Consider the following 26353-nt stretch of genomic DNA (forward strand, 5'->3'; position numbering starts at 1 on the left):
GAGCCTGGGTCACCACAAATGTTTTCCCTGTCCATTCTTTAATGTTGTCCATCCATCTTTTCCTCTGTCTACCTTTCCTTCTTTTCCCCTCCACAGTTCCTTGTAGAACGGTCTTTGCAAGGCCACTGGATCTTGTTACGTGGCCATACCATCTCAACTGTCTTTTCTTCACCGTTGTGAGAAGGTCTTCATGGGGACCAATGTGGTGCTGAATGGTCTCGCGAACCTGCTCGTTTGTGATTTGGTCCAAGTATGAGATGCCCAAGATGTTGTGATAGCATCTCATTTCCAATGCCTGTATCTTCCTCTGTAGCTCTGCTGTGAGGGTCCATGTCTCACATGCGTACAGGAAGATGGAGAATACCAATGCACGCAGGAGTCTGATCTTGTACTTCATGGTGATGCTGCTGTCCCTCCATATTGTCTCGAGTTTGGATAGTGCAGTCATTGTCTGTGCGGTTCTTGCCAGGACTTCTGGTCCTGATCCTTTATCACTGATGATTGCCCCCAGGTATTTGAACTGCTGCACTGTCTCAAGTTTCTGACCATGGACTGAGATGTCTGTTGTGATGGCACCATTGGCATTTTCCATGAACTTGGTTTTCTCAGCACTTACTTCCATTCCAAACTTTGTGGAGGCTCTGTCAAGATGGCTAACCAGGTTGGCGAGTTCGTCCTCTTTTCCTGCAAGTCCATCAATGTCGTCAGCAAATCTTAGGTTTCTGATGTTCCTCCCTCCGATGCTGACTGTGCCCATATTTTATCTTCAAGGGCATCACTCATGATTCATTCCAGGAAGATGTTGAAGAGAGTGGGGGAGAGGAGGCAGCCCTGACGGACTCCTACAGAGGTACGGAACCACTCCCCGGTGGAGCCCTGAGCGAGCACTACACTGGTTGCCTTGGCGTAAAGCTGGTGGATTGTATGAATCAGCTTCTGCCCCATGTTGAATTTCTTCATGGTGGTCCATAAGGCATCATGCCAGACTCTGTCAAACGCCTTCTTGAAGTTTATGAAGACGTGGTAGAACTCTCTCTGGTGCTGAAGGTGTTTCTCACAGAGGGTGCGGAGGTTGAAAATCTGCTCAGTGTTTCAAAGTACATGTGACAAATAAAGCTGGTCTTTACTCTTTACTTATCACTTGTGTCAGCAGTGTGGTGGGTCATCGTGCACTTACTTTCAAAGAAAGGACATAATATGTCTTGCAGTGTTCCTTCTCATTTATTTTTACAGCTGTGCGGATCAATCATACTCTGAGCAGGAAATTCTTACACAGCCTGAACACTGCATGGCACTTTAAATGTTTTTTTTTGTTAAATACATACTATGAATATTTAGAATGAAAACTAAAAAGTAACATGTTTTTGATTTTATTTATTAATTGCAGGGTATAATGAAATTGAGCACAACAAAGAGAATCTTTCACATTTCGTAAACTTTCCCTAGCTGTGTCCAATTCCAGCTGCACGACAACAAAGGCTACGTGCACAGGAGCATTTGTGGTACTGCTCAGCCGCATACTTGTGCAGCTTAGAGCGAACAGTAGTACCTCATAAATGTTGAGCAGAGTACATTAACCACTTAAAATAGACATCATACCGGAAGTTCGTAAGATAAAATTAGCAAAGGAACCATCTGCTTCATGCTTGCATTCCCAAAAGAAAACAAACGCTGTCTGTGCAAGGAATATGGCATCTAAAATTTTATAAGGCACAAACCTTCAGGAAAGGTGCAATTTTCATTAGCAGTAGGAATATATAATTCAAAGCCTTAAAATTTGCTTCTAGCAAGATACGTCAATTTTGATCAAAGACTTGGAATCACTCTGATAGCAAGTCACAAACTGAAATGTCTTCTTTACCTTATGGCATTATCAATATAATTATCATCTTCACTTACCTCATCTTTCGCAGTAATTTTGCGGGCCACAGGAGGAGTCAGCGGTGGAGAAGCATTTGCACTAGAAGGAGGAATGAAAACATGATCAGGTTTCTGTGAAATCACACACTTAATGTGTCTGAACAGTCATTTATTCACCTCTCTTTGTAGCACATTCCTGTGTGTCATCAAGTCTGAAGATTTATCCTGGGTCCAATATACTTGATGAAGACAGTAACTATTAGGAGTTTGAGGAGATTTGGTACATCGCCGAAGACTCTAGCAAATGTCTACGGATGCACCATGGAGTGCATTCTGACTGGTTGCATCACTGTCTGGCTTGGAGACACCAATGCACAGATCAGTAGAAAGCTGCAGAAGGATGCAAACTGGGCCAGCTCCACCATGGCTAGCAGCCTCCCCAGCATCGAGGGCACCGTCAATAGGAGATGCCTCAAGAGGGCAGCATCCATCGTTAGATGCCCTGACCATCCGGGGCATGCCTTCTTCTCATTATGTATCAGAGAGGAGGGAGGGAGCCTAAAGACACATGCTCAATATTTCAGGAACATGTTTCTTCCTCTCGCTTCTCCCTATCAGGTTCCTTTCTCCCGAGTTCTTTACCTTTCCCACCCACCAGGCCTCACCAATCACCTCCTAGCTATCCTCCTTTCCTCTCCCCCCAGTTTTTCTCTCTGGTTTCTTCCTCCCTTCCTTCCCAGTGCTGAAGAAGGGTCTCAGCCCAAAACGCTGACTGTTTGATTATCTCCATGAGTAGTCCTTCCCCTCTGCCATCAGATTTCTGAACGGACAATGAACTTCACCATTTTGCCCTCCTTTTGCACCACATTTATTATATACACATAGGCAGTATAAGAAACTTATAGCATATTTTATGTACTGCACCAAAACAACCAATTTCACAACATAGGTCAGTGACTCAGATTCTGCTACATTATGAGAAACTCTGAGTCGCACGGCGGGGAAACTGTTCCTTCATCACACCTTGTCAATGTTGCCCGAACTCCAACACTTTACTCCTAACATTAATCCCATTTACTCCCCTCATGTTTCCAATTAATTCCCTCCAGATCCTATCACTCACCAACATCCTAATTCACAGTGGCCCATTAACCTACCAACCTACTCGGAGGAGGAAACAGGACAATCTGGGGGAAACCCATGCAGTCACAGGGAGAATGGGCAAACTCCACGTGGTCAGGAACCGTCACTGGTGGCGGGAATTGTAAAGCAGCAGCTCTATTGACCACACTGCCTTTCATAATCAGATCTTCTTGCTGAATTTTAAGTAACACCATCTCTGCTTTTCCACAGACAGTCACTCCTGACTAACGAGGGGTGATCTCATTGAAACCTATCGTTCTTGAAAGACCTGGACAGAGAGAGTGGATGTGGAGGGGATGTTTTCTATAATGGGGGAGTCTAGGATCAGAGGGTACAGCCTCAGAATAGAGGCACGTCTATTTAGAACAGAGATAAGGAGAAATTTCTCTAGCCAGAGGGTGGTGAATCTGTGGAATTCATTGCCACGGTCAGCTAAATGACTGAGTATATCCAAAGCAGAGTTTGATAGGTTCTTGATTAGTCAGCCCGTCAAAGGTTACAGGGAGAAGGCAGGAGAATGAAGTTGAGAGGGATAATAAATCTGTCATGATGGAATCGTACAGTAGACTCAAATGGCTGAATAGCCTAATCCTGCTCCTGTACCTTAGTATAACTTGGTCTAATAGCTTGTGTAAGCGATTCTTACTTGAGTAAGCTCCGTGCATGGCAACATTATCACAAAATCAATATAATGATCAGGACATGGACTGATCTCCTCTTCTCACATGGCTATCACCACTGTCTGGGTCCCCTCCTCCTTCCCTTTCTCCTACGGTCCACTGTCCTATTAGATTCCTTCTTTTCCAGCCCTTTATCCTTCCCATCCACTTGGCTTCACCTATCACCTTCTTGCTATCCTCCTTCCCCTCCCCCCACTCGTCTTCCCTCTTCCTTTCCAGTCCCAAAGAAAGGTCTTGGCTTGAGACATTGACTGTTTATTCATTTCTATGGATGCTGCCTAATCTTCTGAGCTCCCCCAGCATTTTGTGTATGTTGCTATAGCAACACAAAATGTCCCCTCTTCATTGCTCAGGGTTGAAACTAATTGAGATGCACTCTCTGCAGTTAGCCCGTCAACTGGACCAACGTAGCACAAAAACACATATCCACTTGAAAATTGATAATAGATTATCTATTAGAGAATAGATTATGTATATCCACTTGAAAATACATATCTACTTGAAAATAGATAATTGTATGAAATTACATCTTCAAACCAAAGTGACTGTTCAACAATACTTAATGGAGGGCACCCCTTTAAAAGCTCAAGGAGACAAAATTGCTTCACCCAAAGTGTGGTGAATCTGTGGAATTTGCTGCCACAGGTGGCTGTGCAGGCCAAGTCACTGGCAGAGGTGTATAGGTTTTTGACTGTAAGTTAAAAGTGACGGCAAAAGTAGAAGAATGGGGTTAAGAGGAAAAAAAAGCCACAGTTTGAACGGCAGAGGGGTCTTGATTGACCAAACGGCCTAGTCCTGCTCCTACATCTTTACATTTTGTTCATTTTTTCTGTTCTTATAATAAATGCTACTGATTTTATATTTTCAGTTAACATCGCTTCATCCTGTTTGACTTTCCACCAAAACAAGGAGGTTAAAAAAAAAAATCAGGAAAAGTGGAATAACTCCCTAAACCAGAGATTCCGAACCATTTTTATGCAATGGAGTAATACCACTAAGCAGGGGGGTCTGTGTAGCCCTGGTTAGGAACCCCTGCTCTAGAATAAAGACAGAGAGGACCCGAAGGAAGTCTGGGTAGAGAAAAAGCAATATTCCATTTATGACCGGACAAATATTAATTGCTAACAAGGTCAAAAGGGAATTCAGGAGAAACTCAGTGTGGCTGGAGCTGGAACCTCACTACCACACAATGTCCATGATATTAAGAGGAAGCCAGCAAGAGGATCAGCCATTTGGCCTCTTGAAGTATGCTGTCGTTGAACAAAAATACCTGATTTGTGACCCAATACCATATAGACCTGGCTTTTAGCCCAATTCTACTAATATCAGTGTTAGTGCAAGATTAACGTTATCCAGCATCAATTAAAGTTCAATGTTCAAAGTAAATTTGTTTTCAAAGTACATACGTGTCACCATATACTAGCTTAAGATTCATTTTCTTGCAGGCATTCACTGAAAAACAAAGAAATACAATAGAATCAATGAAAAACTTATTATAGGCATCCGCTAGTCTCGTGAGACCATGGATTTGTGCCTTGGAAGGTTTCCAGGGCGCAGGCCTGGGCAAGGTTGTATGGAAGACCAGTAGTTGCCCATGCTGCAAGTCTCCCCTCTCCACGCCACTGATGCTGTCCAAGGGAAGGGCATTAGGACCCATACAGCTTGGCACCGGTGTCGTCGCAGAGCAATGTGTGGTTAAGTGCCTTGCTCAAGGACACACACGCTGCCTCAGCCAAGGCTCAAACTAGCGACCTTCAGATCACTAGGTGAATGCCTTAACCACTTGGCCACACGCCAGTGAAAAACTACACACAAAGATTAAGAAACAACCAATGTTCTTCATCAAATTATGGTATTGCTTTGCACTGTTGTAACTGTATGTTATAATTATGTGGTTTTGTCAGTGTTAGTCTTTGGTTTGTCCTGTTTTCTGTGATATCACTCCGGAGAAACATTGTATCATTTCTTAATGCATGTATGCATTTCTAAATGACAATAAAAAGAGGACCGAGTGTTCTCATAATCTAATGTGCAAGAGAAGACAATCTCTAGAAATACAAAAATAATAAATAAATAAAGAGACAGGCAGGCAGATAAATAAATCAATCAATCAATCGATCAATCTCTCTCAGGGCATGAGTTGTAAAGTCCTTGAAAGTGAACCTGTATGTTGTGGAAACAATTCAGTGTTTAGGTGAGTAAAGTTACCAATGCTGTTAATAACTGTTCCTGAACCTGGTGGTGTTGAAACTGTGGCTCCTCTCTCTCTTGATAGGAGCAGCTGAAGGGAACATGGCCGGGACGATGGGGGTCTCTGATGATGAATGCTGCTTTTTTGAGGCAGTGCTCCTTGGGAATATGCTCAGTGGTGGGGTTGGGTGTTCAAGTGTACATTACCATTTGCAAATAAGTTCTCCACCCTTTGGGTAGGTCACAATCCCTTATTTCACTCTTAGACATAAATATTAGGACCCACAAAACCAGGTTCAGGAACAGTGACTACCCCTCAGCCATCGGGCTCTTGAACCAGAGGGGGGGAACTTCCAGATGTTCTCACAAGCTCTGCACTCACTTTCAAGGACTCTATGTCTCATTTTCTTGATATTTATTGCTTATTTAGTTATTATTAATATCATTATTTTTCTTTCTTTTTGTAGTTTCACAGTGCGTTGTCTGCCCTGTTGGGCATGATCTTTCATTGGTTCTGTTGTGTTTCTTGTATTTATTTTGAATGCTAGCAAAAAGAAACGTCACAAATATGGTGACATATATGTACTTTGGTAATAAATTCACTTTGAACTTGAACCTTGAACCCTGTGTTCCCTGATCAGTAGAGATATTTTCTCTGAATTTACTTTGTCAGTTCCCCTTAATATCTTGAAAACTTAGTGCAAATCACCGCATAACCTCTTAAATTCGGTTACTAATTTCACATTTCAGCCATTTACTATATAATCAAAGCCCGAGTCACATTGCCCTAGACGTATGGAGGACAGCATTCTGAGTGGTTGCATCACCATCTCGTGTGGAGGGTCCAAGGCTGCAGAGACTCAACCAGTTCCATCATGGGCGCATATCTCCCCACCAACAAGACACCTTCAGATGGAGGTGAACACACAAGGAAGGGGGAAGATGCCAGAATAAAAATGTGTCTGTGCATGGGGCGGGGGGGGGTGTCAAGAAGGATAACTTGAAGGTGATAGAAGAAGCCAGGTGGGTGGGAAAGGTAAAGGTCCCAACAGGAAGGAATCTAATAGGAGGAGAGGGGACCATAGAAGAAAGGGAAGGAGGGACACCAGGGGGAGGTGATAGGCAGGTGAGAAGAGTTTGGAGTGGAGAATAGAAAAGGAGGTGACGGGGAGGGAAAAAAATTACTGGAAGGAGAAATTGATATCCATGCCATCAGGTTGGAGGCTACCCGGACAGAATATAAGGTGTTGTTCCTCCACCCTGAGGGTGACCTCATCTTGGAACAAGAGGAGGCCATGGACCAACAGGAATGGGATCAAAATTAAAACGTCAGCCCATAACTTATAGTAATGTTTATGTCTTGCTCCGCAGTGCTGACGCAAAGCAACAAATTTCACAGTATACGTCAGTGATAATAAACCTGATCTAAGTCTAGGTTCCAGAAAATACAAATTAGCTTATATAGTTTCCCCCTCATCATTTAACGCTTAAGAACAGACAAACGTACAATTTGTACACTTCAATATGAAGGCGAAATACACAAGTCCTGTTGTGGTATAACAGGGCTTTGTACAGATGTAGTGTTTCTGGTCCCTCTTGTACTTTCCTCCAACATTTCTACAAGTATGAGCTTCTCCGATTATTTTATGTGTTCTTCTGGATGACCTGTGGGCTCCCAAGTCTCTGAGGACTTGCAGTGCTACTAGATTTTCATTCTTTGAGACAAACTGTATTCACCTAAAGTGGGTGAACTCACATTTGTCCATTCCGTCATGCTTAGATAACTTCCTAATCAGGCCAACAAGTAGAATGAGTTCCAATCTTTGCCTACGAGAGCAGATTCCTGAAAGTCCACAATAATACCAGCCAAAAGGCATCCTCTAAACCCACAACCTTAGTCACCCCTTCCATTTTGTGAGGATTTATCTACCATTTGCAAAATCATAAAAGCTCTTTCACATTAACTGGAAGTTACAGTACGTCCAAACTTCATAAAGACATCATAGTTCATCAGGTCAGTTCTTCCCCTTCTGCTTCAGAGCCACGGAGCCGTCCAGTAATGCAAGCTGGAAACAAGCCCCTCAGCCCAGCGCATCCATGCTAACCACAGGACCCACCAAGCTAGTCTCACTGGTCTTCATTCTAAACCCTGCCTAATCATGTACATCACCCAAATGTCTTTTGAGCCTTGTCATTGTATCTACCTCAACCACTTTCTCTGGGAGCTCATTTCTACATCTGCACCACCATGTGTGAAGTTGTCCCTCAAGTCCCTTTAAAGTTTTTCTTCTGTCACCTTAAACCTGAGCCCTCCAGCTTTTAAGTTTCCCCTCCACATTGACAAAATAAAAAAGTGTGCTCACCCTATTACTTTTTCAATGTACAGTCTTACTGAAAAGTCTTAAGCACATATGTATAGCCAGACAACCCAACCTGCAAAAACTCATTTCAGGGAGGTAGCACCCCTGCCCCCCGCAACCCCATATCCCCTCCCCACCACCGGTCGACTCCAAGGGTGTATGTAATACTTTGTTTAGTGATTTTGTCTAATCTGTAAAACCAAGTTGGGTATATGCAGAAGATGTGACATTAAAATATGTACTTATATTATATTATCATGTTTATTCTTTTACAACTTTAAGCAAGTCTACAGGGAGTTTGGCCTCATCACGTAGGACATCAATAGAGTAGCTCCTTAGCAGCTAGCCAGCTAGTTTAAATAACGTTAGCTATGCTAATGAACAAATGACACCTGTTAAACTCTTCTCAATATGTCTTTTACATTTTAACCCGCCATGGGCAATAGAAAAGTCACTGTTGCAAACAGTGCAGCTAGCAACACTGTCATTATTTTTGAGGTCAATGCCCACAGAGAAAACTGATAGGTCTACTTAGCACAAAGAGAGACCAATCAGGATGCTCGCTCTTGCTCTCCCCCTGTCCCTCTCAAAAAAATCGATTTCCGGGATATTGTATATAACTTCTGGGCATCAGGGAGCCGCTATCAAATATGCGGGAGACTCCCAGAACTTCCGGGAGAGGTGGGGTGTCTGGTATAGCTAGGGTGCCTAAGACATTTGTGCAGTTCTGCAGTGATTTTATGTATTGCACTGTACCGCTGTTGTAGCAAAAGAAAAAAAAACCATGACATATTTGAGTGATGATAAACCTGATTCTGATATGGGTGTCCATTGTGGCCTGAGAGTTGGAAGGAGGTAGGAAGAGGGGAATCGTGGTTGGGAAAAGGGGAGGGTAGAGGAGAGGGAGTGGGAAGCACCAGAGACATTTTGCAATGATTAATAAAACAATTGCTTGGAATCAAATGACCTTGCCTGGTGCGTCTGCACCTGTGCCTCCCCCAACCTCTGGCACTCCTTCTCCGCCACCTGTCCCACATCTCTCCAGCGACATTCCACCCTCAGCATTCCCAACACCCCTTGTCCTCACCAGATTTACAAACTTGCAGTTTGCTCCATGTTGACAAAAACAGTACTGTGCAAAAGTCTTAGGCACCCTAGCTATGTATATGCCTAAGAGGTTTCAACAATACTGTACATACGACAAATAAAAGAATCTAAATATCATGATTCCAACAGGCCATATGACCCAGAAAGATTAAAAAGGCAAGGTGTCGGTCGGGACGAGAGTTAATTCCGCTTGTTCTCCGTGATGGTCATGTCCATGGCGCTGAGGCTATGAAGACTGCTCCAGCTGCTGTGCTCCATGCCCACTTTTATAACGACAGACATCCCACCCTGCAAAAACTCATTTCAGGGAGGTAGCACCCCACCCCTCCCCCCGCAACCCCATTCCCGCGCGCCCCCCCCCCACACCCCGGTCGACCTCCAAAAGGTGTATGTAATACTTTGTTTAGTGATTTTGTCTAATCTGTAAAGCAAGTTGGGTATATGTAGGAAATGTGACATTAAAATATGTACTCATATTATATTGTCATGTTTATTCTATGACAACCTTAAGCAAGTCTACAGGGAGTTTGGCCTCATCACGTAGGACATCAATAGAGTAGCTCCTTAACAGCTAGCCAGCTAGTTTAAATAATGTTAGCTATGCTAATGATCGAATGACACCTGTTAAACTCACCTCAACATGTCTTTTACATTTTAACCCACCATGGGCAATAGTGAAGTCACTGTTGCAAACACTGCCATTATTTTTGAGGTCAACTATAAAGCCCGCCCACAGAGAAAACTACTTAGCACAAAGAGAGACCAGTCAGGATGCTCGCTCTTGCTCTCCCTCTCAAAAAAATCAATTTCCGGGATATTGTATAGAATTTCCGGGCGTCATGGAGCTGCTATCGATATGCAGGAGACTCCCGGAACTCCCGGGAGAGGTGTGATGTCTGTAATGAACTGATAAGTGAGGCTTTGGGCCTACTCCGGGCTGATGATCTCAGGACTCAATTTTGGCTCAGAATGCTGTTGTTCGCTTCAATTGTTTGCATGATTTGTATTTTTTTCTTTCCCTTGTGCAGCCAGTGTTGGTTGTTTTTTTTTATTTTTATTCTTTATTTTCCTTAAATTGGGTTATTTTGGGTTTCTTGCTTTGTGGTTACCTGTGAGCAAGCAAAACCCAAGGTTGGATAACTTATACATTCTTTGATAATAAATCTACTTGATTCTTGAATCTCTACATGCCCCTGTTCAGGGTAGCCTCAGGTTTTTTCCTGATATTCTTCTGGCATGATTTTGATTATCCCCAAGTCTGTAATATTCACAACATAGCCATAAAAAGCTGTGATATTGTACCCAGTGTCTTTTGAAATGCTAATAGGGAGGACGCTGTAAAATCAAAAATCGCTGGATCATAGGAAGAGCACTCCAGCTAACCAGAAACAGACAGCTGCTGTACTGGAAGCCTGTTGTGTCTGAAGTACTTGCTTCTTTACCCAAGTCATTTCAGCTCAGTATGCAGTTAGTCTGTTTCAGTTGAAACTGCCTTTCCACTGACACCCCAACGTAACTACCAAAATTACACTTGACCACCCAGAATGCTACCACTCCAACTTTGTGACTTTGTCATGTGATGGGAAATGAAGGCAGGGGCAGTCACAATATCTCTGCGGTATCCAGAAAAGCAAATGAACCACCAGGCATGGAAATGATGAAAATGGTACCAGTACTGATGTGCACTTGAGAGCTGGCAGAGATGTGACGGACTGAATGGCCTTTTCATGCTATACCAAAGAAGTGATTGTGGTCTTCAGGAAGAAGTCAAGGGCGCGTGCACGCGCACACACACAGACACACACACACACACCATTCCTCATCAAGGGATCAGGGAAAGGATGAGCAATTTCAAGTTCCTGCGTGTCAACATCTCTGAGAATCTGTCTTGGGCCCAGCATATCGATGCAGCTACAAAGAGGGCACAGCAGCGGCTACATTCCATTAGGAGTTTGAGGAGATTTGGTATGTCACCAAAGACACTCGCAAATTTCAACAGATATACTGTGGAGAGCATTCTAACTGGCTTGAAACCACCTGGCATGGGGTTGGAGGGGGAGGAGGTTACTGCACAGGATCGAAATAAGCTGCAGGAAGTTGTGAACTTAGTCAGCTCCATCAGGAGCACTAGGCTCTCCAGCATCCAGGACATCTTTAAGGAGCGATGCCTCAAAAAGGCGGCATCCATCATTAAGGACCCCTATCACCCAGGACATGCCCTCTTCTCGTTGCTACCATGAGGGAGGAAGTGCAGAAGCCTGAAGGCACACACTCAACGATCCAGGAACAGCTTCTTCCCCTCTGCCATCAGATTTCTGAATGGACATTGAACCCATGAACACTACCTCACTACTTTTTCTTTCAGAATCAGAATCAGGTTTAATATCACCAGTATAAGTTGTGAAATTTGTTAACTTTACAGCAGGAGTACAATGAAACACATGATAAATAAATTTAGTGAAACGAACTGAGTTACAGAAAATATATCTATTAAAAAGTTAAATTAAAAATAAATCGTGCAAAACAAAACAGAAATAAAGAATGTGGCATCCATTATTAAGGACCCTCACCACCCAGGACATGCCCTCATATTTTTACTACCTTCAGGGAGGAGGTACAGGAGCCTGAAGACACATTCCCAACATTTAAGGAACAGCTTCTCCCCCACTGCCATCAGATTTCTGAATAGTCCATGAACCCATGCACGCTCTTTGTTGCAATTTTTTTTTAATATATTTCTTACTGTACTTTACAATAATTTGTTTATTGCACTGAACAGCTACAGCAAAACAACAAATTTAAGAACATATGTTACTGATAATAAATGGAACAGTGCCTTTGCAGATTTGTTGCCTGAATCCAGTTTGCTGGTAGTGTGTATTACCTCTGCTGCCTTGCCGCTGTACCCACTCATAAACCTCGAGGAAAAGTCCAGACAGGGAGGCCCTAGGACAGTCCTATGTTGAGTTCAATGTTGACAGGCAACTCCTACGACTCACTGCTGCCAAACTGTATTGGTCTCTGCCATTCCTTTCGATTCATTAGCTGCGTGGAGAGGGGGAGCCCACTACATGGGCAATAACTTGCTCTTCATATCGTACTGCCGTGGTGCGTGTATCACATAGACAGCTGGGATGCAACATTTATGCTCGGCCCCAACCAATAGAAGGCCTTGGGTAGTGTGCACAGGGGATGGAGATACTCTTAAGGAAACTCAACAGAGCCCTCCATTGTGTACCCTTCCGCAGCAGTACACGTGGGGAGCTGTTGTGCACACAAGCTGCAGGGGCAGAAGCACAAGATATACCAGATCTTCCTCAACAAGCTTGAGAGCCTTATTTTTCCCAGTAAGTGATGAGGATTCATACTCCTCACTACAGCCTTGAGGAGACTCTTTCAGTGATCAAAAGGCAAGGCTCAACAGGTATACAGCCTAAAATATCCTCTTGCGTTAACTGTTCGTGCAGCTGACTGGGCGGTGGTGAACTCCAGGATGCTGAGTGTGGGTTGAAGATTAACAGCATGCAGTTTTTAATTCTTGGAGATATAACTCAAAAGATCAGCACATTTACTTTGCTCTATGTATCTATTTGTTTCTCTATAATTTGAATACAAACAATATTCAGATATATTGAATGGAAGTGATGGAACCTATGTTTGGCAGCACGGTAGTGTAGCGGTTAGCCGAACGCTTTACAGCGACAGCAATCACCGATCAGGATTCAATTCCCGCTGCTGTCTGTAAGGAATTTGTACATTCTCCTGTGACTGTGTGCGTTTCCTCCGGGTGCTCCGATTTCCTCCCACATTCCAAAGACCTAAGGTCAGTAAGCTGTGGGCATGATATGTTGGTACTGGAAGCTCTTCTGACACAATCCTCAGACTGTGTTGACGCAAATAATGCATTTCACTGTATATTTCGATGTACATTTGACAAATAAGAGTTAAACCTTTCCTTAATCTAACTTCAGTTCAGGCTAAGAATGTTTAACAGAGGCTACCCTCCTTATTGCTCCCCTTGCCCAGCAACCACTTAAGGCCTGGTTTTATGCACCTCACAGTCCTCTCCAAGGGACCCAGAGGAGTACAGATTTGTCCACTGAAGGAGTTAGCAAGAGATGGTATTAAGGACATGCTTTCTTCTGATTACTACTGTCAAGAACAAGGTACAGGAGCTTGAAGACATACACTCAACATTTTAGGAATAGCTACTTCCCCTCCACTATCAGATTTCTAAATGGACAATGTACCCACCAATCAACACTACCTTAGTATTTTTTCTTTTTTTTTGCTCTCCCTTTGCACTTCTTATTTAATTTTATATACCGTATTTATTACAGCTTATAGATTTTAAATGCATTGCATACTGTAACCACAAAACAACAAATTTCACAACGTACAGTGATAATAAGCTTGACTCTGATTCTAAGTAGGATGTTTTCTTCATTTAATAAATGAATCCTTGTGATTTGGAGTAAATGTGACTACCATCACTGAAGAATGAAGCCACCTTCAGTCGATACATCCTGGAGGCATTCTGCAAAGTTACGAGTCAGAATCCAGATCCCACGGTACCACAAAGCATAAAAATTAAAGAGTAGGCAGTACAATCCACCAAACATCCTCCACTACTCAACAAAGTCATGTGGATTTGATTATTGGCTCCATTTTTCTTTCCAGCATCATCTGCAGAACCATTAATTCTTTGTAGTCCAGAGACCTTTGAGTCTTTAGTAAATGTAATGAATACATAAACTGCTCTCCGAATATTAATAGCCTTCAGAGGAGATTCCTTCTCATCAGACTCTGCACTGAGAGGCCCTTGTGCAGAGACCTTGCCCTCTAATTCCCGCTTTAGGAGGAAACAGCCCCTCAGCATTCAGATAAAACAGATTTGCTTCTCTGAGAGACACTGGTGAGCTAGATAGCTTTTGACAAAAAGTCTGTTTCATTGCTACCACTACTAAGCCTAATGTTAATTCCAGACTTATTTAATTACTTCAGTTTAAATTCTTCGCATGCTTTGGTGAGATCGGAACACGCATTTCTGGATCAACGGTCCAGAAGCCTGATGCTGTTCCAGTAGCTTAATCATGAAGCCACCACAAGCCTTTGCTGCACTACTTTGAAGGCGAGTATACCTCTCCTTAATGAAGGACATCTCACCATATGTACCACGTCAGTGTAGTCTCACCAAAGCCTTGAGTAAATGCTGCATGAATTCCTTTATTTCTTCCTCAATGCAAATATTTAGACTACCTGTTTGTAAACTCCCTTGTTAACTCACCAGCCTTCTTTGTCCATCAAATACGGCCTTGCACCAGTAATAGTGTCATGGAGTCACAGAACAGTGCAGCACAGAAACAGGCCTTTTGGCCCATTTAGTCCATACTGACCTGTTATTCTGCCTAGTCCCACCTGGACCATAGCCCTCCTCTACTTCTCATAAAGGTTGCAATCGAACCCACATCTGCAACTTCTGCTGACAGCTTGTTCCACACTTGTACCGCCCCTGAGAGAAGAAGCTCCCCCTCAGTTTTCCCCTAAATATTTCACCTTTCACCCTTCACCCTTAACCTGTGACCTCTAGTTCTGGTCTCACACAACATCAGTTAAAAAAAAAAGCCTCCTTGCATTTACCCTATCTATAACAGTTATAATTTTGTATACCTCTATCAAACCTTCCTTCATTCTCCTACGCTCCAGGGAATCAAGTCCTAACCTATTCAGCCTTTCCCAGTTACTCGGTCCTCAAGTTCTGGCAACATCCTTGTAAATTTCCTCCGCACTCTGTCAACCTTATTGATATCTTTCCTGGAGGTAGGTGATGAGAACCATACACCATACTCCAAAATTTGGTGTCACCATGGTCTTATATAAATACTTTTCTATAAAAGTAGAAATACTGTTATAGTATTTGCTATAAATACTACTCAAGTAGATAATGTCTGTTCCCCAAATCATATTCCATCTGTCAGGTTTTTGCCTTCACACTTAACCTGTTTAAATCATTTGGTTATATCCCTTTAGAGAGTTCCAATTTCACAAGCTAATTTCCCACCTATCTCTATATCACCAAATGAAAGGACTGTGTGTAGTCTATCCAAGTCATTAATATAGACCATAAATAACTGAGGCTCTAACGCTGAAGCAACCAATGAAGTTTCAACTTGCCAACTTAAAATGACCCTTCTCCTCCTCCTCTTTGTTGTGTCTCTAACTAAATCACTACCCACGCTTGCTCTTAACCCCATGGCCCCTTATCCTGTGAAAAACTTCTAATGTGGCAAATTTTCAAACATCTTTTTGGACATTTGAATATATCAGACCCCTTTATTCACTCAGTTAGTTTTATCTGCAGACTTTAATCTATTTTTGAGATGTTATTTCCCTTTATGAAACCATGCAGAATCTGCCAAATCATGCTGTGCTTCACTAAGTACTCCACTTACTCTTGGTATGGATTCCAGCAGTTTCCTAATGACAGCCATGAACTCTTCAACGTTACTTCACAATTTTGCTCTTTTTTTTGCACCAATTATCTTTTTTTTTCATATTTTTGCCAAGACACTTCCACAAGAAAGCAGCATCCATAATCAAAGACTCTGACCAGTCAAGGTCACATGCACTTCTCACTGCCGCCATTGGGAAGAAGGTACAGGAGGCCTAGATCCCACACCACCAGGCTCAGGAACAGCTATTATCCTCCGATCGTCAGGCTCCTGAACCTGCATGGATAACTTCACTCATCTCAACTCTGAACTGATTCCACAACCTTACAACTCTATAACTACGTTCTTAGTATCATTTGTTAAAGTATTAATTAATTGTCATTATTTATCTTTATTTTGTATTTGCTCAGTTTGATTGTAGTTCTTTGTTCTACTTTGAATGCCTGCAAGGAAATGAATCACAGGGTAGTATATGGTGACATATACGTGCTTTGATAATAAATTTAGTTTCAATTTTGAACTTTTCTTTTTGTAATTGTTTGTGCATTGCACTATATCGTTGCCTTAAAGCAACCAATTTCATGACACATATTAGTGACAATACACTTGATTCCCATAAGTTAGACTGGATGGTCTGCAGCTTTCCCTCTGTACTGTCCCCTCCTTTTACCGAACATTTCCATTACTGTGTGGTTAATGGCGTAGAAGACAAGATGATGCTTGCGGCAGATCAGATATAATCTTCTCAAGCCAATTTCTACAGATGTATTGTGGATGCACAGATGTGTTTCTAGCGGTGATGAGACAGCCTGCAGAGGAGGGGTTAACACCCTGACACAGTGGTGCCAGGATAACAACCTCTCCCCCAATGTCTAAAAAACGAAACAGCCGATTGTGGATTACAGGAGGAACGGAGACAGGCTCACCCTGAGCAACATCAGTGTGTCTGCAGTTGAGGGGGTGAGCAGTTCTCTGTATACGCATCACTGATGACATCACCTGGGCTGCACACACTGGCTGTGTGGCAAAAAAAAAAGCACAACAGCGTCTCTTCCACCTCAAGCGACTGAAGGAGTTCGGCATGAGCCCCCAAATCCTCAAGACCTTCTACAGGGGCACCATTGAGAGCATCATGACAGGCTGTCTCACTGTCTGGTACAGGAACCACACCAACCTCAATCGCTGGGCAATACAGAGAGTGGTATGGACAGCCCAGTGCATCTGTGGAGATGAAGGGCATTTATAGCAGCAGGTGCAGAAGGTAGGCCTGGAAGATCATCGGGAACACCAATCACCCCAACCATAAACTGTTTCAGCTGCTTCCTGGCAAACGCTACCACAGCATAAAATCCAGGACCAACAGGCTAGGGAGCAGCTTCTTTCTACTAGAAATTAGACTTATAAATTCACATGTCTGTACATTGCAATGGAGTCATAACACCAAGATTTTTACTCCCTCACGTGGTGGGATGGATGTAAGATTTAAATAAATAAATAGATAGAGAGCTTTCTGACAGGCTGCACCACCGTCTGGTGTGAAGAGGCTAGTGCACAGGATTGGAAAAACCTGCAGAAGGTTGTAGAGTCAGCCAGCTCTATTATTGGCACCAGCCGCCCCACCATCAAGGGCATCTTCAAAAGGCGATGCCTTAAAAAGGTGGCATCCAACATTAAGGACCCCCATCACCCAGGATACGCCTTTTTCTTGTTACTACCGTCAGGGAGGAGGTACCAGGAACCTGAAGATGTACACTCGCCATTGTAGGAACAGCTTCTTCCCGTCCACCTTAGATTTATGAATAGACCGTGAAATCCAAGAATACACACACACACACACACACATTATATATTGTATACACATACATACATACACAGCATGCATATTGCTGAGTGTAATTTATATCATTTTTCTGTATTACACTGTGTTGCTGCTGCAAAACAACAAATTCCATGACATATGTCGGTGATAATAATCCTGAAGCTGACTGAACAGCAGAAGCGGCTTGAGGGTTATAGTGGTCTACTCCCACTCCCCTTATGTTCGTAAGTACTGCTTCCTAATCCGCTGGGATTGTTCCAGAATCTAGGAAATTTTGGAAGACGGCAACCAACAAACCCACCATCTCTAAAGCCATTTCTTTTCATAACTTGACAAGGCAAATTTTGTTTTAGTCAGCTGTGCTCCAAAGTGGTTTAATTCCTTCTGGGGAGTGATCAGTGTTCCACATTCTCATTGATCCTTGGTCACCTGCTATAATTGTAGCCTCTTACACAGTGAACATGGACGTTGTAAAAGAAATAATAAGTAGATCTGCAACCTGATGGCATGAACATCAATTTCTTGAATTTCTGGTAACTGCCCCCCCCCACTTCACCATTCCCATTCCTGTTTCCCCCTCTCACTTGCCCACCACCCCCCAGTACTCCTCCCCCTTCCCTTTCTTCCATTATCTTCTACCCTCTCCTATCAGATTCCCTCTTCTCTAGCCTTTTATCTCTTTCACCAATCAACTTCCAAAGCTTTTAACTTTACTCCTCATCCTCTCCCAGTTTCACCTGTCACCTACCACCTTGTACTTCTTCCTCCCCTCCCCCCATCTTCTTACTCTGACTTCTCATCATTTTCCCCCCAGCCCTGATGAAGGGTAATGGCCCAAAACATTAATTGTATATTCCTGAGTTCTTCTGGCATTTTGTGTGCGTTGCCTTGGATTTCCAGCATCTACAGTTTTCCTCATGTTTGCAGACCTGCAGAGTTCAGCTTGCACAGGTTGCCATGCTAAGGTTCCATCTTCAAAGGGCTGCATCATCATCAAAGATATGCAGCATCCAGGCCATGCCATCTTCTTGCTGCCACCGTTGGGCAGGAGGTACAGAAGTCTGATGTACCACACCACCTGTGTTCTGCACTTTGGGCAATTAGTTTATGTTTGTTACTATGTGATTAAGCACATTTAACTTTTATTCTGCAATGAGCAGTTTCAGATCTGTATTAGGTCACTTCCTGTGCAGTCAGGAAGTAGTAAGTAGGAAAGTACATTGGCTGGCAAAAGGCCAGAGGTTTATGTTAGGAGCGAAGTAAGTTTCTATCTAAATCCATCCTGTTGTTTCCCCAGCAGAAGCATCGCTTATGAGTTGATGCTATATTGTTTAGAAGTTAATCTAAAGGTGGCAATAAATTTCACAGAAATGGAATGTTATTTTTGAGTTTATTAGACACTAACTTAGATGGTAATGGTTTACTATTTACCTGGAGTATTTATGTGTCGGAATATTTACTTACAAGAAGCTTAACTAAGTTCCTACTTATCTGTGTGTTATTTGCTTGTGTGAATAGAACAACATGGTAATCACACCTGTATTGTGTTGTTTTTCAGATTCACTGTGTCTTGCTATTGAGTCTGTAATAAAAACAAGGAACTAGGAAGCTATACTCTGACTCCCATGTCATTTTTGAATGGGGTTTGGCTGACTGTCTAGTTGATGTCACAACACTCAGTGAGGGCAGTACAACCTGTTACCCTTCAACCATTCAGTTCTTGAACAAATTGGAATGACCCTAATCACCACTTCAGTATAGCAACACTGTCACCACACTAACCACTTTGCACTAAAATAGATTTTTTATTGTTCCAATAGTATTCTTCCTGTAAACAATTTATGTTTAATTTGTTTTTCTAGTGAATGATGCTTATCTAATGTTGATGCAATAGTGCTACTGGTGAGTTCTTCATTGCCTCACAGATATATAGCCAGAGTGCCTTAGACGTTTGCACAGTACTGTATTTGTCAACGTGGAACAGAGAGTGAGTTTGTAAATCTGGCAGGAGTTTGTAAGTATGGCGAGGGTGGGACAGGTGGCAGAGAAGGAGTGCCAGGAGCAGTGGGTGGTGCAGGTGCTGACACACCCAGCCCTGAGACACCAGGCAAGGTGATTTGAATCCAAACAATTGGTTTATTATTCATTATAGAATGTCTCTCTGGTGCTTCCCGCTCCCTCCCCTCTCCCTTCCTCCTTTCCCAACCATGATACCTCTCTCTCTACCCCCTTCCCACTCTCAGTCCACAATAGGGACCCATATCAGAATCTGGTTTATCATCACTCACGTATGTTATGAAACTTGTTTTTTGTCGGGCAGTTCAGTGCAATACATAAAATCACTACAGTACTGTATGAAAGTCTTAGGCACCCTAGCTGTATATACAGTATGTGCCTAGGGCCTTTGCACAGTACAGTACATGTACATTGTGATCAGCAGTTTACTTGTCACAACTGCAATGTCCCTGGAAAATCCATTTCTAATTATTAGTATGCACCCAGGCACCACCCCCCAAGAGGACCACAACCTTGTTGTGGTTTGGAGGCTTGCGCACCTCAATGACCTGGCAAGAGTCAGGGCTTTGTGGTTTGCCTCTTTGAAGGGTCACGCATGCCAACCAGGTCAAAGGGTAGAAACCAGACTATCAGTGGTCCTCCGGGTTCGGGGGTTCAGCTCAGGGCTAACAACCGAGTGGTAAAACAAAATTGTTACGGGAACAGCAATGAAGAATCCTTCGACATCTCAGCGTAATTGAACTCCTCAGTGTCCACCTGGAACTTGCATGACTGACAGTAGTGAAAACCAAGCTACTGACACGATGAAGGAGTCCCTGGACACCAGCAGAGATGGAGGACCTTCATCGCTGCCCTAAATGCCAGCGGCATACCGGGCAGTAGAGAAATCCAGGCACCGTCCAAAAACTTGAAACGCACACCACCAGGACAACTTCTATCCCCTTGTTATCAGACTCTTAAATGGACTTCCAGTACGACCAGAAGAGCTCTTGACCTCACATTCTACCTCGTTATGATCTTGCACTTTGTTTTTCACTGCACTGTGTTCTCTGCAGCTTTTATCCCGTATTCTGCATTGCTACTGTTTTACGCTGTTCTTTCTCTGCACTGTGCAATGATTTGATCTGTATAAACAATATGTAAGACAATCTTTTCACTGTACATGAGACTATAGTAAAACCAATCTCTACCCGATTTACTTCCTGAGAGGTCTACTCTCAGCAGTAAGTGAGGAAGCAGCCACAGAACATCTTAACTCTTTTTCAAAACACCTATGTCTTACGAACATACAAAAATGCATGAAAATTAATAAATAATAAAAAATATAAAATTAAACTGATTAGCATATTAAAATTTTTAAAAATAGACAACTGCATTTTTCCACTACAACCTTCGCCTGTGACAGCTGCTTCTTCCCCCCAGTTTCAAAAGGCCACACACACCTATCCCAGGTCTATACTGGCACAGGCTCAGCTGGCATCTTCCCAATCAGGGAGCTGGTCAGTAATGTCTTAAACTCCAAGAGGAATCCTCAAAATGGAAGGTTCCCTCTATCAGCCTAAGCCACTCCAGAGCTGTGGGAAAGGCTTTACAGGGGGGGAAATGTTGGTTTATTCCATTAGAAGTACTGGTATATGTGCAGAATATTAGCCTCCATATACACTCAGAGGCCACCTTATTAAGTACACCTGCTCGTTAATGCAAATATCTAATCAGAAATCATGTGACAGCAGCTCAATGCATAAAAGCATGCATGACGTGGTCCAAAGGTTCAGCTGTTGTTCAGACCAAACATCAGAAGGGGGAAGAAATACGATCTAAGCGATTTTGAAATGATTGTTGGTGCCAGATGGGGTGGTTTGAGTATCTCAGAAACTGCTGATCTCCTGGGATTTTCATGCACAACAGTCTCAGGAGTTTACAGAGGATGCAAAAAAATTTTTTAAAAACGTCCAGTAAGTAGCAGTTGTATTGGTGAAAATGCCTTGTTAATGAGAGAGTTCAGAGGAGAATGGCCAACTTGGTTCAAGCTGACAGGAAGGCGACAGTAATTCAAATAATCACACGTTAGAATGGTAGTGTGTGGTGTGCAGAAGAGCATCTCTGAATGCAAAATACGTCCAATATCGAAGTGAACGGGCTACAGCAGCAGAACACCTCAAACATACACTCAGTAGCAACTTTATTAAGTACAGTAGTGAGCACTGAGTGTAGTTGCTTTTCAGTTTGAGACTAGCTTCAGATTTCAATTTGTCATACTTAAATAGAATGTAATAATAAAATTATAAACGTTTTAACTCCAGAAGGTCTGTCAATGAGATCATTAATTAATTGTACATGTCACATTAAGATAGTCAGTTCCTTGTAAGGTCCATAGTATATTCTACTATAATTGATCTCAAATACATTTCTCAGACTCGTCTCCCACTGTAACTTTCTCCCCCATTTGATTTGCATTTTCTCTAAAATGAAGAACCCATGATAATTGTATTGACTGTATCACATGCTCCGGTAATTTCTCAATTGATAGTCTACCCAACAATGTAGCTACCAACTGTGACCTGGTCTTCCACAGCTCCCCAAACTAACTCCCGAGCTACAGTCTCTCTCACGACTGTCATGAGCGGCAGTTCTGTGGGGAAAAGGCCTTGTCAATGAGAGAGGTCAGAGGAGAATGGTCAGACCGGTTCAAGCGGACAGGAAGGTGACAGTAACTGAGATAACCATGTGTTACAACAGGTGGTACATAATAAAGTGGCCACTTAGTGTACAATACACAGGGAGGTCTATTGTGTGCATGCCAGCCAGAAAAGACCTACTTTTCAGTTTCTGAGTCCGTATCTTTGAAAATCATGGCAAAGTTTGTGCCCATCAAGGAGTTTTTTTTTAAATGGGATGGCTTTAATCACTTCTACCCTCTGGGCTCGAACCCCGATGAAATTTCTCAAATTGTGCTGCATGACTTTGATTATTAAGAATGAGCATTCAAGACTACCTGCTCAGCATTGCAGCCACACATGAACATGCTTCAGTTAAAGGTTGACCAAAGTGGAAGGATGTTTCTAAGTAGGGGTCCTGCAGCTCTGGGAATAGAACAGGTAGATTAGAGGAGAAGAGCAGATGAGAAGTTACTATGATCAATGTTAATTAAAGTCATGAAGCAAAGAATACTACAGCACAGAAACAGGCCCTTTGGCCCATCTAGTCCATACTGAACTATTGTACTGCCTACTCCCATTGTCCTGCACTCAGACCATAGCCTTCCAATTCATGTCCACATCCAAATATCCCATAAATATTGAAGTGAGGAAGTCTCCCTTCAGGTTCTCCTTAAGCATTTCACCCTTTACCCTTAATCCATGACCTCTAATTCAGAACTCATCCAACCTGAGTGATAAAAGCCTGCTTACATTTACTCCAACAACACACATAAAAGTTGCTGGTGAACGCAGCAGGCCAGACAGCATCTCTAGGAAGAGGCGCAGTCGACGTTTCAGGCCGAGACCCTTCGTCAGGACTAACTGAAGGAAGAGTGAGTAAGGGATTTGAAAGTTGGAGGGGGAAGGGGAGATCCAAAATGATAGGAGAAGACAGCAGGGGGAGGGATGGAGCCAAGAGCTGGACAGGTGATAGGCAAAAGGGATACGAGAGGATCATGGGACAGGAGGTCCGGGAAGAAAGACGGGGGAGGGGGGGCCAGAGGATGGGCAAGGGGTATATTCAGAGGGACAGAGGGAGAAAAAGGAGAGTGAGAGAAAGAATGTGTGTATAAAAATAAGTAACAGATGGGGTACGAGGGGGAGGTGGGGCATTAGCGGAAGTTAGAGAAGTCGATGTTCATGCCATCAGGTTGGAGGCTACCCAGACGGAATATAAGGTGTTGTTCCTCCAACCTGAGTGTGGCTTCATCTTTACAGTAGAGGAGGCCATGGATAGACATGTCAGAATGGGAATGGGATGTGGAATTAAAATGTGTGGCCACTGGGAGTTCCTGCTTTCCCTGGCGGACAGAGCGTAGATGTTCAGCAAAGCGGTCTCCCAGTCTGCGCCGGGTCTCGCCAATATATAAAAGGCCATATCGGGAGCACCGGACGCAGTATATCACCCCAGCCAACTCACAGGTGAAGTGTTGCCTCAATTCAGCAAAGTGGTCTCCTAGTCTGCATCGAGTCTCGCCAATATATAAAATATATTACATTTACTCCATCTATATCCCTTATTATTTTGTATACCTCTAGCAAATCTCCCCTTAGCCTCCTGCTCTGCTCGCTTTACACTATGGTTGTGAAGCTGAGCACAGCTCCAATGCCATATTTTAAGTCTGCTGACGACATCACTGTTGTAGGCCAAATCAAAGGTGATGACAAATCAGCAGAAAAGGAAGGAGATTGAAAATCTGGCGGAGTGGTGTCACAACAATGTCAGCAAGACCAAGGAGCTGATTATTGACTTCAGGAGGCGGAACCTGGAGGTCCCTGAGCCAGTTCTCAATGGGGGATCAGAGATAGAGAGCATCAGCAACTTTAAATTCATAAGTGTTATCATTTCAAAGGATTTGCCCCGGGCTCACCACATTCCTGCAATCATGAAGAATGACAGCGCATCTACTTCCTCAGGAACTTGCAAACATTCAATACAACATTTAACATTTTGACAAACTTCTACAGATGTGTGGTGGAGAGTATATGGACTAGCTGCATCACAGCCTGGTATGGAAACACCAATGTCCTTAAACAGAAAATCCTACAAAAAGTAGTGGATATGGCCCAGCCCATCAAGGATAAAGCCCTCCCACCACTGAGCATATCTACATGAGGTGGCTGTCACAGGAAAGCAGCATCCATCATCAGGGACTCCCACCAACTAGACCATGCCCTCTTCTCATTGTTGCCATCAGTTAGAAGGTACAGGAGCCTCAGGACCCACAACAGCAGGTTTAGGAACAGTTATCACCTCTCAAACATCAGGCTCTTGAACCAGGGGGATAACTTCACTCGCCCCATCATTGAAATGTTCACACAACCTGTGGACTCACTTTCAAGGACTCTTCATTCCATGTTCTCGCTTATTTATTTGTTATTATTATTTCTCTTATTTTCTTCTTTTGTATTTACACAATTTGTTGTCTTTTGCACATTGGTTGTTTGCCTGTCCCGTTGGGTGCGGTCTTTCATTGATTCTATTATGTTTCTTGGATTTACTGAGTGTGCCTGCAAGAAAATGATCTCAGGGTTGTATATGGTGACATATATGTACTTCAGTAATATATTAACTTTGAACTCGTTCTCCTACGCTCTAAGGAATAAAGTCCTAGACTTCAACGTTCTCTGTAACTTGGGTTCTCAAGTCCTGGCAACATCCTTGTAAATTTTCTCTGCGTTCTTTCAATCTTATTGATATCAGCTTCAACTTTCCAACAATCTCACTCCCCAACATGCACAGGTAAAACCACGGCAAATTTAGCTTCCTCAGAATCCTTGTCCTATCCCTATGACTAATGTTTCCAACCTACATTACCCTTTACTGTTTACTGTACATGGAGCGTTTGAAAGGAGAGAAACCGAGGTCAGCAGCTCATCCAAAAGTACTTCTAACAGCTCCATTATATCGATTGCCAAAGGTTAATCACAAGGGTTCTCCTAACCATTCGTCACTTTTCCTGTGGAAGATTGGAGGGATAATCCTGTATTGCATTTTCCATCCATTTTCTGCCAAAGCTACAGTGAGCAATCAGAACAACTTCCGAAGTTTCGCGGCAGTTTCCCACCCCCACCAACAGGTAGCACCCACTCTCAGTGCATCCCAAAGTGATGCAGCCAAGACGTAACAGCAAAGTGAGAACACAGCCTTCAGTTCCCTCTCCGCTGCCCGCCAAAAAATGCCGCAGCACTTGGATCAAATGATGAAGCAATTTCCTGAACCTTCTGTAATTCTATGCAATTACTCATAAGCGAAGTGTGCAGAACACTGGCAAACTTGTTCAGCATCAGGAATTATACAGTGGAACACTCGATTTCAGCACAAGTCACGGCGAGAAATCATCTTCACTTCAAAAATCCAACGGATTAAGCCTTCCTCACAGAATTTACCCTCCCATAAGCACTCATCGTGTATAAAGCAAATTCCTGGGTACTGCAGAGGATGTTTTAGAAACAAAATAATGGAGAATCAATAGTAATCATTCTCTCTTACCTGCCTGATACTCTAGCAGCCTTTTCAAAAAACTTGGCTCTGGAAGCAACCCTGTAAATTAAAACAGTACAGTCTAAGTATTCCTTTGGAAGAGGTTAATCATTATAAAACCAAAAGGAAAGATTATGGCTTTATATTCCAGTGGATGAATACCTAGAACGGCTGCAGAATCCTTCTCAATCAGGAGTACACGTGCAAACCAAACATCTGTGGATTGGATGCTCGCACATGGCAGTCTCAGGACTGACCACACGCCAAAATGGAGTGACTCCTCTTTGTCCCAATTCTCTATGACACAGAGCTGCAGGGCAGAGCCTCCCGATGAACCTGGCTTGTCTGCTGACCCTGGGGCCAGGGTACTGTCATTCAAAATCTACTTTTGAAGAGAAAATGTGGGCCAAAGGGAAAAGTAAAGAACAGCTTGCAATTTCCTTCAAAGGAGTGTTCTTAATTTTGTTGACCCATTTGGACCGAAATTCAAAACCCAAAACAAATAGAGAGGGAGAAAAAAAATCACAAGGATCTATGTGCTAT

General features: G+C 43.1%; 1 protein-coding gene across 1 annotated transcript in view; it reads right to left on the bottom strand.

Annotated features, from left to right (window-relative positions):
• LOC134353132 (oligophrenin-1-like) overlaps window positions 1-26353 on the bottom strand; it is a 241667-nt gene that overhangs the window by 14452 nt on the left and 200862 nt on the right. The window contains exons 22-23 of the mRNA XM_063061073.1: window positions 25820-25870; window positions 1900-1960 (exon numbers count right to left, since the gene is read on the bottom strand). Of these exons, the coding sequence (XP_062917143.1) occupies window positions 1900-1960; window positions 25820-25870 (112 nt within the window). The remainder of the gene's footprint in view (window positions 1-1899; window positions 1961-25819; window positions 25871-26353) is intronic.

The sequence above is a fragment of the Mobula hypostoma genome, chromosome 10 (assembly GCF_963921235.1).
Source record: "Mobula hypostoma chromosome 10, sMobHyp1.1, whole genome shotgun sequence".
NCBI classification, from domain to species: Eukaryota; Metazoa; Chordata; class Chondrichthyes; order Myliobatiformes; family Myliobatidae; genus Mobula; species Mobula hypostoma.